Source organism: Ambystoma mexicanum, chromosome 4p (assembly GCF_040938575.1).
Source record: "Ambystoma mexicanum isolate Mex_15411 chromosome 4p, UKY_AmexF1_1, whole genome shotgun sequence".
Taxonomy (NCBI): Eukaryota; Metazoa; Chordata; class Amphibia; order Caudata; family Ambystomatidae; genus Ambystoma; species Ambystoma mexicanum.
Window position 1 is genome coordinate 1,109,551,574 of NC_090927.1, and position 15,311 is coordinate 1,109,566,884.

The 15,311-nt window shown below is 46.7% G+C and overlaps 1 protein-coding gene across 1 annotated transcript in view; it reads right to left on the reverse strand.

Moving 5' to 3' along the window:
• SOS1 (SOS Ras/Rac guanine nucleotide exchange factor 1) overlaps window positions 1-15,311 on the reverse strand; it is a 2,649,334-nt gene that overhangs the window by 151,845 nt on the left and 2,482,178 nt on the right. The window contains exon 21 of the mRNA XM_069606702.1: window positions 14,248-14,366. Within this exon, the coding sequence (XP_069462803.1) occupies window positions 14,248-14,366 (119 nt within the window). The remainder of the gene's footprint in view (window positions 1-14,247; window positions 14,367-15,311) is intronic.

A 15,311-nucleotide genomic window follows, 5' to 3' on the forward strand; every position in this document is an offset into this window, starting at 1 on the left:
TGGCACACTGTTGTAAAAAAAGATTTTCATAATCTGATTCAGCTTTTAGAACAGTTCTGGTATAATAATCTGATTTAGCAATGACAATCAGCTTTTTCTGGGACTGGTGGGCTAAATGGTGCCGTTTTTTGTTTGTTTGATTGATCATAAAAGTTAGAGTTAATTCAAATTTAAAAAACAACATAACTTAATGAACAAACCAACAGTGGTTCTGAGACAAGGAGGAAAATTAGTGCATCAATCCGAATAAATATATCAGCTGTGGGGTCGTAAATGAAAATTGGAGACAGGAGAGTCCATGACACAGTATGAAGTTCTAACCGCAGGTCCATACGAACATCACAATCATGTTCCACAATCAAAATCACATGTTTCCATTACAATTGAGATTTGGCATTCCAGGACAGTGAAAGGAATTTACCCTGGTGAGGAATCATTAGGCAGTGGTCCTCTGAATGATGTAGAATTAATATGGGTGGAAGATGGGTTCAAAACTGTTTTATATTTAGTGAGGGTGTCAGCTAGTGTGGCAGTGATCTTTTCCGTGGCCCGTACATGCCAAATTGTATTCGCCTTTTGAATTGTTGCATATAGTATCTTATAAACAGAAAAACAGCAGTAGTTTTTAAGGCACATCCCTTGCAATGTCAACCCTTTTGCCCCAGTTGCAAGTTACAACCAATAAGGATACTATTTCCAGCCCAGTGCGTCTCCCCACCATGTTCATGTGCCCTAGCCTTCATCTACTGCAGTTTCCCTATGTAAGTACAACCAAAGGCCCTTCCCACCCCCAATAGTCTTTCAGGCGGTTATGCATAGAGACACCCTCTCTGTAGACTTCTTACATTTTGCACCATGCCAAATCCCACAGCCATTTGTGCGTTTTCAGACTGTTCGCGGACCACGAGTTCAGGGCCACTTGACGCTTAGCCAGTACCAGTACCATACCTACCAGTCTGCAAAGTTTTGGAATGGCTCGGTCTACTCCCAATAAGCATGTTGTGACTTCATGCTCAACCTCCACTACTAACATTACGGTGGCCTGAATTTCAGGGTCAATTCGTGTAAGGATAGCAAACGGGCATCGGAGGTTCAGTTGCCTCAACCTGCCCGGGATGAATCCTAATTGATCAGGAAGCACAAGCTGCCCCATCAGAGGGGTAAGTCTGTGAGCCAATAGTTTTGCTAATATTTTATTATCTAGGTTTAACAAAGAGAGGGGCCTTTACCATGCGCACAGCGTGCTATCCTTCCCTTGTTTAAGGAGACTGGTGGTGGTGGCCTCTTGTATGGATTGCGGCAGCTCGCAAGTCTGGAGTGCCTCCTGGTACAGTATGGGAGCAACAGTGTCAACAAATTCTTTATAGAATTTGATGGAAATACCAACAGGTTCCTGGCCTTCCCTGAAGTCAGATCCTTTATGGTATTTGCCACCTCCTGCGGCGTAATCACCAGGTTAAGCAGCTCACAGTGTGAATCCACTACCATGCTATTTCGGTTCCATTGAGAAATTGCTTCATCTCTTGGGACCGTACTGCCACTAGGGACTGTACAGGTCTATATAGAACTCTACAAAATGTCTCATTATGTTAGCCTGATCCCTGTATATCGTGCCGTTATGGACGATTTCACCAATCAGTGTGGTTGGTTTTCTGCTCTTAATCGTTCAGGCTTGGACCTTCTAAGTCCGCTCCCCTTCCGCATATCTTCTTGTTGTAACCTTGTGCACCAAGAACTTGAATTGCATGACTTGCATGCCAGTTGCTTCCTAAAACGTGAAAAAGCTTGGCAGCACACAGAGTTCTGTGTCATGTGGCTTCTCACCGGGGCCCCACGAACTGCCATAGTGTCACCGGGTATTTTCCAAAGCCTGAAAAGGTCTCAAGCCTGGCCTGAGACTTACGTGCATAGCCCGGAGGCTACAGTCGGTACACAGAGAGAGAGTAAACCTGTGATAAGGATATCTTCTGCACCGCCGCTTTGCTCTCCCAACAAAGCCATGGGGGCGCACCTCCAGTCTCTTACCCAGGCGAGGTGTGCAAACTTGTCTTCAGGTCGGCTCTGTGTGTCCACAGGATGGAACCACTATTGACGACTGTCAGGCCCCTCATGACAACAGTCTATTGCAGATGCCCCCCAGGATGTGTGGGATGTTGGTGCTCATTGGGGCCGCAGACAATCGCCGCAATCCTCACCGCGAAACACCTCCTCGAATGGGGCCTCGCTCCTCCAGCGACACGGCCCGCGCGCCTCCAGGGAAACAGATCCCAAGACGAGCCTTCCGACCACATCGCCGGCCAGTGACGGTATTCAGGTAATGGGCACACAAGGTCTGCAGGTAATGGGCACACCAGGTCTGCACTGCTCAGGAAGTCAGCGGGGGGCCGTGTTGAAGAAAGGGACATGCTGCCTACACCGCAGTGGCTTGTGTGGCATCGCCTGAGCAGTGCAGGCCAACCGCTTCAAGTACCTCACCCACTCTGTGCAACACGCCGGGAGCTGAGATGATTTCTGCACTCCTTCGCCTGTCGCTTTTCTCAACGTTTTTCTCTCCCTTTAGTATATTTTCCAGGATATTGGTGTTTGGCACCAGAGTCGCGGGACTGCGCAGCCATTTTAGCTGGCACACGCTTGTTTCCCCCCACCCTCCCAAATGGAGCCGTTTAAGAGACTCCTGAGAGTGGAGCAGTTATCATTGTTTTTCCAAGTTTTGTAGTGTCCTTTTATTTGCAGGCAATTCAACAGTGTATCAAGAATGAGTATTTGGTTTGTGCGGTCTTTTCCATACTATAAATCCATTGGTGTTAATTCAGGAAGAGATAATATCACAAAAAGTGTAAAATAGATTATCTGTCAATTTCGGTTGACCCCTGTGAAGCAACAGGCAAACAAATTACTTGCCAATCCCAGCGGAGCTGTTCTCCGGAAACATTTCCTCATCCAGGGGCCTCCGTGCAGCTCTGTCAGCTTCGTCAAATGCCTTCAAGTGCTCCGGCTCGCGCCAGGACATACAAGGCCAGTATATATACCGCCGCTGTGCCCAGTGACCTCAGTTCCACACTTTTTCTCTAGCAATGTGAAGCTATGGTAGAACCAATGGTGTACTAGCTTCCCACAAAAAGGGGCAGGTAAGGGGGAGGCAGGGTTGGGGGTAGGGCGGTGACAAATCCGTGGGAGAAAAATCCATCAAAAGACTGAGAGGTAAGTAATTTGTTCTCCTTATGGATTCTTTCCTTCCACAGATTCCTCATCTATGGTAGACCTCCAAAGGAGTAAGTTAACCTACAGGGAGCAAGCAAGACCACCACCTAAACCAGAAAACTCTGCAGGACTGCACTACCAAAACGGGTATCCTGGCCTACAAATGAATTCAAGCAGTAATGCTTAGCAAACATGTGCAAGGCGTCCTTGTTGCCGCCAGGGAAACATCCAGCACTGGGACTCCTCTCTGCAGGGCAGATGTGGCAGCCTCTTTCCTGGTAGAATGAGCACCAAGACCGTCAGGCTCATCCTTACCAGCCAGATTGTAGAATTCTGAGATGCAGAGAAAGATCCGTCTGGACAGGGTTTGTTTGATCACAGTCCTGGGCCAAAGATAGCCAAAAATCCAGCACAGGGCCTAGAGAACAGGATAAATGATCCAGGTCCCTCTCTGGCATCGAATCTACACCATCTGCAGGCATAAATGGATTCTGTAGCGGGCTTCCGAGATGAAAGGAGCAAATTGAGGATGTCTTCCGACAAGTCCCATTCCTTGTATATCTTAATGCCCTCTCTCCTGAGGCGAGCCGCCACCACCGCTAGCAGCTTGGTAAAAACCCTGCAAGCCAAAGAAAGCCCGAAGGGCAGGCCCCTGAACTGGGAATGGTGTTGTCCCACCACAGACCTCCGGTACTTCCCGTGCCTTCAATGAATCAGCACATTGGAAGTAGGCACCCTGAAGGGTCCAGGGAAACCATACAGTCCTGCAGCTCGAGGGCTTGTAGAATGTGGGCTAGAGTAACCATTTTGAACTTGTCCTTGCGTAGGAACAAGTTCAGCAGCCACAGATCCAGGATGTGGAGCAAGTCCCAGTCCTTCATTTGCACCAGAAAATAGGTGGAGTACCACTTCGTCCCTCGTTCTGAGCGCGGAACTAGCTCGATCATGCTTTTCAACAGAAGCTAATGGACCTTCACCAGTCGGATGGGGTCCGTAGAGAAAGGGTGGCCGGAAAGCAATGGTCCGAGGGGCGCTGAAGGAATGGGAGTCAATATCCTTGCCAGATGACCTGTAAGGTCCCAAGTGTCAGACATGGTCTTCGACCATTCCGGGCTTAACAACGAAAGCCCCCCCACCACCTTCACTGCGGTTTGGGGAGAGCGGCTGTTGCAGTACCCCCTTGCTGGGCACCCCTTCCTCTGCCTCTCAGGAAGCACCTGTCTTGCCCTCTTCCCAGGGCAAACTGACCACGGCCCCTCTGGGCAAAGGCAGGGAAGGGCCGAAATCTGCTTCAGACAGCTGTGTGGAAGACTGCTGCACTGCTAGCCCTGAAGACTTAGCAGTCGTCTTGGACGACCGGACTCTCGAGGGAGTCGTCGGCCTTAGCGCCAAAAAGATTATGGTCATCAAACGGCATATCAAACAGCCTGGCCTGGATTTCAGCCGCAAACCCGGATGACATCAGCCACGAGTGGTGCTTTACCACTGTGCTAGTGGCCATGGACCTGCCAACAAAGTCGGTGTGTCCAGCCCTGATTGCAGCATTTGGCATGCTTCCTCTTTGCCATCAGAGACTAAGGACAGGAAACTGTCCCTCATCTCTCCCTCTGGGACATACTAAGCCGCATTGGCCACTACCTCCCAAAGGACAAAGGAGAACTTCCCCATGGCACAAGAGGAATGCATGGCTCACAGTGCAAGAATGCTCAATGCAAACACTTTCTTGCCAAATGTGTCAAACCTCTTACTTTCCCTGTCCGGTGGAAGGGATGGGAAGGTAGAAGTCTTCAGGGTAGCCATCACGGCCTGAACCACCAAGCTCTCTGGCGTAGCATGGGGGGAAACGAAGGCTAGGTCCAACGGATCGGGATAGTGTCTCCTTGCCAGAACACTGTCCACTGCCGGAGCAGGTGCAAGTTTCTCTCACACCTCCAATACAGGGGCCTCCAACACCACATTGAAGGGCAGGAGCATCTCTTCTTTGGGGACATCGTCCAGAATATCGCAAAGTTTGTACTAAACCTTGGACCTGGACTAAGGCCAGAGTACTGAAACTTTAGCCATCAAGCACTGGAAGGTGGGGTGATGCTTTACTTGGGTGGGAGCAGGGAAACATTCCATCTCCGGGAAGGTGTCAAGGCCACTAGCCCCCTGCAGGTTCTCACCTTCGCCGGAGAATTCTTCCGGGAAATCCCTTACCCCCAAGAACTCAAAGGTTAAAGTCCAAAAGGTACCTGGTCACCCTCTTTGTTATAGATGTCATACATCCTTGACATGGTGTCCCTATGAAGTGGGATGTATTTCCGCAAATTCGCGATGTGTAAGGCACTGCCGCCGATGACACTGATCTGGAGTCCAGGCCCGTTGGTGCAGTGAGACCTTTGTCTCCGTCTGGTCCAGGCCCAAGCCCTCTTCGGAGCACTGGATTGGTCCCCAGAGGGTACCCTGCCGGTCGTAGCAGACACAGTGAAACCCTGCGGTGCCGCAGCTGACAGCACAGTCACCTGCCCCACAGGTGCTGAGGCCAAAGCCACCAGTGCCTTGGGGAAGATGCCCAACATCGTTAGGCAGAAGTTCTCCCATTCCTCGAGCGTGGAGGACTGGGTAAGAATTGGTACCTGCGCCGGATGCACAGGGGACTCCCTTCGAAGACAACAGTGGGAGGACTCATTTGGGGAGCAGGACCTCTTCCAATGCTTCTTCATCTTCTTTTCCTTGCACAGTCTCACTCGGCTTCATGGAGCGTCGTTCCACGCCATGCAAACTCAACGCCTTACACTTCACCTTGTGGACGAAAGTGAAGATCTTTGCTGCCCTCTCCCAGAGTGCTTTTAGCTGTATGACTGGCATGACACGCAATCCTGTGTGGTATGCGCCTCACCCAAGCAATATAAACAAATCCGGTGCAGATTTGAGACCGACATCTGCCAGCTTGAAGCCCGAGGCCTTGGACGGAGTATGTTAAATTGACTTAAACCACGCACCGTTACTATTTAAATGGTCTTCAGGCGCTCACGTGGCGCTGTAAGAAAGTGGGTTGGGTAGGTTAGTGAGGGAAGAGGGGATAGGATAGAGGTTGTGCTTTTCTGTTGGTTCTTGTAGAACAAGGAGAAACTGGCTTCTGTGCGTGTCAGCTTTCTACGTGTCTTTGGATTGTGGGAACTGGGGCTATTGTGTCTGGAAGGGCAACGTCCGGTGGTTCTTATGGAATGTGTGGGTTGTTTGTTTGAGGTGGGACTGGCCGGTTAGTTGGTGTGAGTTATGTGTGGGGTATGCTGGAGAGGAGCAAGTAGCAGCGATAGTTAGTACCGAGTGTTTGTTTTATTGTTGATTTCACGATCTGTACATTCGTAAAATTCGACCCCTCCTAACCTTTCACGCTACTTAACTCTTAATTACCTCCCTCATCTTCTCCAGACTTTTCTACTGTTCCTCCCTTTTCTTTGGACTCCTCTCCTCTCCCCACTCAATTCTGTCTACCACTCCGCCATCCGCTCCCTCTGCCTTCTCTCACCACTTGACTCCATCTCCTCTTTTCTCACCTCTCTAGGCTGGCTCTCATTCCACTCCCAGCTCAAATTCAAGTTCCTCTGTCTTGTCTTCAAATCCCTCTATGGTATTGCCCCCCCCCCTACCTTTCCTGCCTCCTTACTTTCTATTCCCCTTCTCGTTCTCCCCGCTCTGCTGATCTTTTCCTACTCTCTCCTCCTCCACCACCCTGCACCCCCTCCTGCTTCCGCTCTTTCCAACTCCTCGCTCCATTCCACTGGAACCGCCTCCCCCTCCCCATCCGCTCTTCTCCCTCCGACCCTTCCTTTCCGCTCTTCTCTAAAATCTTATCTTTTCCATTCCCCTCCCCAACACCTTTCACTTCCTCTCCTATTTCTCCCACCGCCTCATCCCTCACCTCTTACTCCCTCTCTTACGTCTGTACTTCATCACCCTCTCCTTCCTCGCTACTCCCTTCTACCCTACCTCCCGGTCTTATCTAGTCTTATTCTTTTCACTCTTTTCCCTCACGCCTTCTCGCCTCCTGTTTTACTTCTGCTTCTAACTCCACTCATACCTCCCATTCCCTCTCATACCTCTGTCCCTCCCCACTCTCACCTTACCTCAGCAATAATGTAAATTAGTTCCTTGTACTGTCTGAGTTGTGATTCAATTTCCATGTTATGCTTGTTGTACATTTTTTTCCTTATGTAAAGCATGTTGGATTAAAGTGCTATATAAATTCAATAAAATACAAATACAAATTTATGATATTGCTAGGAGTGCCTGTTATATGCTAATCGCGCTGAGTTGAATAGCAAGGTCTTCTGTCATTCTTATCTACTTCGGGATTAAGTTTCATAGACTGGCAATTAGACGTGAGAATGCGGTTCCACAGAAAGCCCTTCTTTCGTAATGTTTTGTTTCAATTTGGAGGTTGCTGCTTGATCTTGGGTCTCTTCCTGGTTAGTAGCGGTTGATCTTGGCTTGGAGGAATTCAGCTCCTTGTTGTGTAGTGATTTGTGGGCGATGCAGAGGGCTTTGAAGTGAATGTGCTTTATTACTGGGAGTCACTCTAGGCTTTTCAGGGCTGTTGTAATGTGATCTCTTCTGTTTAGTCACAGGATTATTATCCTTGTTGCAGTATTTTGGATGTGTTGGAGTTTTTTAGTGAGCCGTTCTGGCATTCCAAGGTATAGGCTGTTCACGTAGTTGATTCATGATAATACTAAAAGAGATGATTGTGAGGGTTCTGTGTGGGAAGGAGAGGTAGGGGAGGGTCCCTCTAATTAGTTGGAGGTAGAAGCATTTCTTTACTAAAGCATTGACATGAGGTTCTTATTGAGAGTCTGTTTTCCATAAGTATTACCAGATGTTTTACCTCAGCAGATGCTTCTGGTTGGGTTCCCATGCCTGGTGGACAGTTAAGTAATTTGTCTGTTGCATTACCTTCTGGGGGTGGGATAATTATTTCTATTGGTCAGATTTAGCCTGAGGTTGTTGGTCGTCATCCAGCTGTATATGTCATTGAGACATTTGTTGAGGGTGTTGTTTGGGTCTTGGGTCTAGGATATATTGACGATGCGTTGGGTACCATCTGCATAGTTGTACGTGGTCAGTCCGTAGTTGTGAATGATTTAAATGAAGGGAGGGCATGTAAATGTTGAGGAGTGGGGAGATGCTAAAACCTTGTAGTACGCCACACAAGATGTTTTTAGTGTTAGAAGTAAATGGCTGTCGGTAAGTTCTTTCAGTTCGGTTAGTGAGGAAAGATTTTAGCCATTGTACAGAGTCTTTTATGCTGCATTTCTCCAGTCTCTCGATTAGTGTGTGTCAGATTGTGTCAAACGCGGCTGATATGTCTAATAACGCAGCTGATATGTCTAATAGTATAAGGGCAGATCTTGTACTGTTGTCTACATTTACTTTTAGATCGTCCCATATTGATAGGAGTGCTGATTCCGTTCCTCTCATGGGTCTGATGCCGACTTGCGAGTGGTTCAGTACTGCGTTTGTTTCGACGTGGTTGAGTACGATTTTGTATAGTTGGTTCTCCACTAGCTTCACCGGGTAGGGTCGATCCGATACAGGCCTGTGGTTGGTGGGATCTTCTGCGTTTCCTGTGTCGTTTTTTAGGAGTGGCTTGATGCAAGCAGATTTGAAAGATTTAGGTAGTATTCCTGTGTTTAGGGATAGGCTCATCAGTAGCCGGAAGCAAGATGCCAGGGTGCTGTGGTTGAGAATTTCTTTATCGATGCCAGGGGGGCATGGATCGCTGGGGGATCCAGCGATGTTGGTGTCTTTTATTAGTTTGGTAAAAATCTCTTCATCTATGGGTTTGAATCGGTCGAGTGTTGCTGCAGTTTAGTGGCGCGGTGGCTGTTGGTGGATTATTGTTGCATCAATTGTTGCTTCAATGGTCTGTTGAATTGTTTCTATTTTTGTTCTTAGGTGGTTAATGATGTTGTCAAATAGTAATTGTGATGGTACAACGCCTTTGTTGAAGGATGGTAGATTTTTTATTTCTTTGATTTTGAAAAGTTCTTTTTGTGGGTTTATTGCTGCTTGGAATCTTGTGGCATAGTATTTTTATTTGCTTTTAGACTCCTGATTTGTAGTCTCAGATGTCAGTATTTTATTTTGTCCTATTGATTCATATTTTTTCCAGTTTACCGTTTGTTTTTCTGAGTGCTCTCATTTCTTCTTAGAACCATCTTGGTGAGATTTATTTGCAGTGGCTTTGAAAGGTTTTGCTGGTACTTATTGGTCTAGGGCCTCTGTGATCCAGGCGTTGAGTGTTTTTTCAGCTCAGTCAGGAGTCATTCCGTATAGGTCAGGGATATTCGGTTTCATGGCTTCTAGCAGTTCTGTTAAGGATCCTGGGTGAAGACTCTTTCAGTTTCCTTTGTTAGTAGCATGCAGTACTGTGTTTCCGGGCAGTATGCGGTTTGGGAGTTTGACGGTGATTGGGATCAGGTGGTGATCACTCCACATCACTGGTACCAGTGGGGCTGTGGTAAAGAGTCAGTCTGCGCAGAAGACTGCGTCCAAGGTATGTCCAGCACTGTGGGTGGATCTGTTCACTATTTGCTTGAACTGGAGTGTTTCAAGAAGGGCGCTGAGAGGGTTTACTGTGGCAGTTTTCTCTTTCAAACCAAATGTTGAAATCCCCCAGGACGATTAAGTTATCATGAAAGGTGGAAAGGTTGGCGATGGAGTCAGTGAGTTTCGTTGTAAATTTCGGGTTCTAAAATGGCGGTCTGTAGATCAGAAGGAACAAGATGCTGGCTTGGTCGTTGAGCTTGATTTTGATGAGGAGGGATTTTTAGTTTTCTATGTCCGTTTAGGAGAGTGGTGTGGTGCGGATGCGATCTTTGTATGCCAATGCGATTACGCCAGTCTTAGTCTTTCTCTGTTGGACTGTATTAGTTCGAAAGGATCTGAAATGTCTTTGTGGGGGATTGTCTTGTAGTTGTCAGATAGCCATGTTTCTGTGAAGAAGAGTGCACCGGTGCCGTCCTTGCATAGGAGGTCATACATTTCAGTTTTGTGTTTTTCCATGGATATTACGTTGAGAAGGCTGCAGTGCAGTGCATGTGTTTTTCCTTGTATATTGTTGCCGGTCCTTTCTTATGTCCCAGATGGGGGGTGGTTCTTTGGGTTTTCATTTTGGGAGGTTCTCTCTTGGATGAGGCTGGTTTCTGAGATTGTGGTAGGGGACTGTCTCTTCGTTGAGGTGATCAATTAAGTTGACAGAAGGGTTTCTTTGTTCTGGTTCGTGGTGGTTGGTTGTACGTGTGGACCTTTTTCCAGTCTTTGGTTATGTAGGTGGTGTGGATGGTTATGGATTCAAGTTTGGCTCCGATTCTTATTGGCGTTTTATCAAAGGTACTTTTTGAGTTGCTGTGTTCTGTGTGTTGAGGTATTTTGTTTGGCGGCCTGTTGGGGTCCAGGTTTGCATGGGTCCTTGTTTGTCGGTTGTTTGTTTTCCGTTAAGTTAGGGTCGAAGGTGGAGAGGTTGTATGAGATGTACTCTGCTCTTTTCTTGGTCCGTATCCTTATTCTGTTTAGTGGTGTCCACAGGGGATTTTGGAGTGTTGTGAATTCTGGTGAGTGGTTTCCATTCCACTGGGGTGCAGTTTCTTTCCTGTTTTCCTTTCTTGTTTGTTTGTCTTTCTTGTTTCATCGCACGTTAGCGGTCGATGTTTATTGTGGTATATTAGTAGTCCATGTTTATTGTTTGGGGTCTGCGATGCATTCCAATGGGCGTGGGCCCTCCTGGGTGTCTTTTTTAATAATAAAAGATGGGTCCTTCTGCTGTGGTGTACAGTAGTGTCTGCTTTGCTACAGCTGCCAGTAAAAGCCTCCATTTCGGGAACAGGTTGTGATTGTGGTATGCTGTAGTACATTATCTGGATACGTTATTTCCTGGTCTCCAGTTGGATCCGAATATTTCCACACTTTGCTGTTTTTCTTTTAAATTTATGTTCTCCGACCTGCAGTGGTATCTGTCTCACTGTAGATTGTTTTGCCTCTGTTTAAGATTTGGGTTTGTGGTTAATGTATATATTTGTATGTGGCAATTGTATCTCAGTCTCTGAGTCTTGTAGAGCATGGGGTTTCTGGTGCTGGAGGTGTAGTCGTTGTATGAGGTTTGCAGTTGCAAGTGCCTCTCTGTGGTGGTTGGTTTCCTTCGTCTGGTTTCTTTTGTGATGACTCTTGAGCCTCCTGTGTTTATGCATGACTTGGATAGAGCTTGTTGTCCCACTTATTTGGTCTTTCCTTATGGGGTCCTGTATGGCTACTCTTTCGCGGTGGCGTAGTCCTCTCTAAGGTGGTTGTGTCTCAGTCTTGTAGTCTCGTGGGGGTTAAGCTCCTCATGATGTGGTTTTCATTTTTTTTTTGTGTTGACGTCTCTCTCTGGTGGTTGTATTTCCGCATCATACGGTCTTTATTATGGGTCCTGATTTCTCTTGTGTTGATGAGTGACTTAGGATAGTTTTTACGCTTCCAATTCTTTTGCTCTGCCCTTGTGGGATCTTGTGTACTTGGCTGCTTCACAGTGGCAAAAGCCTTTCTGTGGTAGCTGGATTTTGTAGTTGTATCGGGTTCACAAAGCGAAAAACCTCCCTGTGGTGGCACAGTACTATGGGGTTGTAAGAAGTAGGCAGCCTTACGTCAGAAATGCACTGTGTGGGGGGGAGGGGGGAAAACAATGCGATGTAACAGTACAACAAAGTCAGATGAAAGCAAGGCCTGATTTAGTGGTTGTTGTGGATGAAGAGTGTTACCTAGAGAAAGCAACCTTACCTTTTATGGTGACGGTACCTTACCTGTGTGTAGCTGCAGGCGGCTACTTCTATGCCTTGTGGTTCATAACAATGGCAAGGTTCAACGCAGTACCCGAACCTCGGAGCGCAGCAAGATTTAAACAGTGGCAGGACCTTCAAGCTCAGCAAGAGTTAAAACAGTGGTAAACTTCCTATGTGGCAGGATTCAACACAATGGCAAAAACTGTTAAAATGCTTAAAACAGAGTCTGGGTTTAGTGTAGTACAAACCTCAGAGTGCAGCATGATTTAAAACAATTGCAGGATTCAGCACAGTTATGTTAATGTTAGAGGACATTTGTACCGCGCACTATCGCCACCGGAGTGGTCCCCTGGCGCTCTGGCGGCTCTAAAAGAGGAGGGGAGGTCGAGTTAGTGGGAGGAAGCAGGAAAAGTGCAAGAGAGCAGTGATGTGCTGTTGGCGGCCTCAGCCCGGTGGGTCCGTTGGCTGGGTCTGGGGTGTTTGCGGCCGGTAGTCGTCGTGTACTGTTGTGCAAGACTATGTGTGTTTTTGTTTTGTTGTTGCAATGTAGTGAAGTTTGTGCGGTTTGTTGTGCTGTAGGTTTTGGTTGTTTTGTTTGGAGTTTGAGAGGTATATGCAGAAAGGGAAATTGTTAGTAGGGTTGGTTAGTTTGTGTCTCTATCCTGAATTGAGGCGCTTGGCTTACGTAGTCTCCCCTGATGCGGCTCTGTCCTGATCTGGGTCCGACTGGCATACAGGTTCCTTACTCCTCTGGCCCCCCACCTCTAACATGTTCTCTTATAGCTCCCCTTATCTTCCCTTCATACTCCTGTGGCCAGTGCACCTGCCAATGTCAACCTCTCAGGTATTGTGGTGATTGCCAATATCTCGACAATTCCACACCACTGTGATACCTGGCGGTAACTAAGTGGTGGGGGAAAGTGTTGGTGGGATTGTCTGGGGTAGTTGACTCAGTCTCTGTGCGTGCCGCCTGTGTTCCAGTCTATACAGTGTCACCCGTCCAGGTGCCGTGGGAGTTACACTCTCGGGTCGGGGATGTCCGCGTCCTTTCCGGTTTAGTCCTCCTTTTTCTGGTTTGGTTTCCAGATTTAGTCTGTGGTGTTGAAGAGCCAGGTTTTTAGCAATTTCCTGAATTTTAGGTGATCTTCAGTGTTTCCCATTTCTTTTGGGATGTTGTTCCAGGTTTTTGCGGCTAAGTGGTAGAAGGAGGTGCCTCCAAGTTTTTTCTTAAGGTATGGTTTGAGTTCCAGGCGAATGTCGTTGCTTGATCAGTAGCAAAACCTCAGGCGCGCAACTGGGTTTAAAACATTTTCAGGATTTAACAGAGTAGCAAAAACCCAGAGCGCAGCAAGATGGTAGGGTTCCTATGTGGCAGGATTCAACACAATAGCAAATCCTGAGTGCGCAGCAAGATTTAAAACACTTGCAGATTCAACACAGTAGCAAAACCTCAGAGCGCAGCAAGATTTACAACAATGGCAGGGTTCAACGTAGTAGTAAAAACCTCAGAGCGCACCAGGATTTAAAAGAATGGCAGGAATCAACACAGTAGCACAACCTTAGAGCGCAGGAAGATTCAAAACAGAGGCAGGCTAGATAAGTGGTAGGATGCAACACAGTAGCAAATCCGTGGACCGCTGCAAAACCATGTAGTATGCATGGCATATTAGAAAAATAGGTAAGCTTCACAAGCGTGTTCCGATCAGTGAACAAAGTGTGCAGAATAAAGGAACTGAGGTTACAACCCGCTATATACTGACCCAGACGTCATGTCCGGCGCGGGGCACACAGAAGCATCGGACAGAGCCGACGCTGAGCCACACTGATCCCCCCCCTGGCAACAGAACAGTTTCCAGAGAACAGCTGCGCTCAGATAGGGATATCATGGATGAGGGATCCGTGGGAGGAGAGAATTCATTAGAAAATGTGTGATGTAAAATGGATGTAGGAAGGTAAGCAGTAGCAAACCAAGACATTATTCTGAGTAGCAAACTTAGGGACGTTATAAGAAACCTATAACAGACATTTCTTCAGAGTTGAAAGCCAGAAAATGCACAACAACTAGGTGATTTTCAAATGAATTATACAACAGACTTCCATTCAAAATTCCTTGAGGGTACACTATGCTCAAACCACTAGGTTAGAAAAAAAACATGAATACTGAATCATAACAAAATCTAAAGAGCATGTTTAATATCTAGTAAAGTATATTACATTTAAGTAAAAAGAAAATGTGTTGCTTTACCTTTGATGGGGAAGATTCTGTTGGGGCAGACTCTGGTCGTCTGCGAGGAGGAACAGGTGGTGGCACATGAGTTTCATCAGTGCTTTTGTTAAAATGAATAGATGATACGGAAGCAGATCCTTTGTAAAAACAAAAACAAAAGATGACATTTAAAGCAATATAAAATTTCTTTTTTAATTATCACTCGTACATCATGTTGATCATTTAGGGCAGTTTCAGTGTGTACAAATAGATTAATTATAAATCAGTTGCTGGAGATTGTTGTTAAACTTTCCATTGCAACTCAGAGCAAAAACCAATAAGGTAGTAATGGTCAATTATTTTGATTTTTAATGAAGTGCACATGTGCATTAGGAGTGCTGTACAATAAAACATCCATAACATCACATCAATGATAAAGGATCTTAAAATGCATGGGTTTACTCCATTCCACCCTTAGAATGCTTAATTTCAGTATTCCACTCCATTTAGTGTTCATTAAGGATTCATGCCGCAAAATTATAAAGTTATCTTTCGAGCGGTTCACAATATGCCCTGGTTTCACTGTATTTAAAGTTCCAATAGCTTCGGTATTCCGCAAGAATTAATTTTGTTTAGTTTAGTCTTCAAAGTTCAACTTAGTTCGGTATTCAAAAAGCTGTGCTTTGCTTAATTTGTAAAGTTCCATTTTGTCATTTAAGAAACTTTGTTTCATGTAATTCCTAAAGTTCCATTTAGTTTGGTATTCAATAGACAATTATTTCATGCAATTTCTAAAGTTCCATTTAGTTCGGCCCTCATGCATCCTCCAGTGCACTCACTGGCATGTCTTCCTCTGCACGTCAGCTTCCAGAGAGGCACTTTTTGGACACAGTGTCCCCATCCTGGCATCTCGTCCGGTCCCACCATGGCTGCCTCCTCGGTAGCAGGGTCTCCTGGTGATTTCTCCCACACAGGTCTCCCAGCTGCTCTTGTCGCTCTGTACCGTACTGGGCTGGTCTGATTATATACACCGGCAGCCCATTGACAGGCTGCAGGTGTGGATGTCCAATTCGCCCTGCCTGACCACAATCAAAGGGACATGC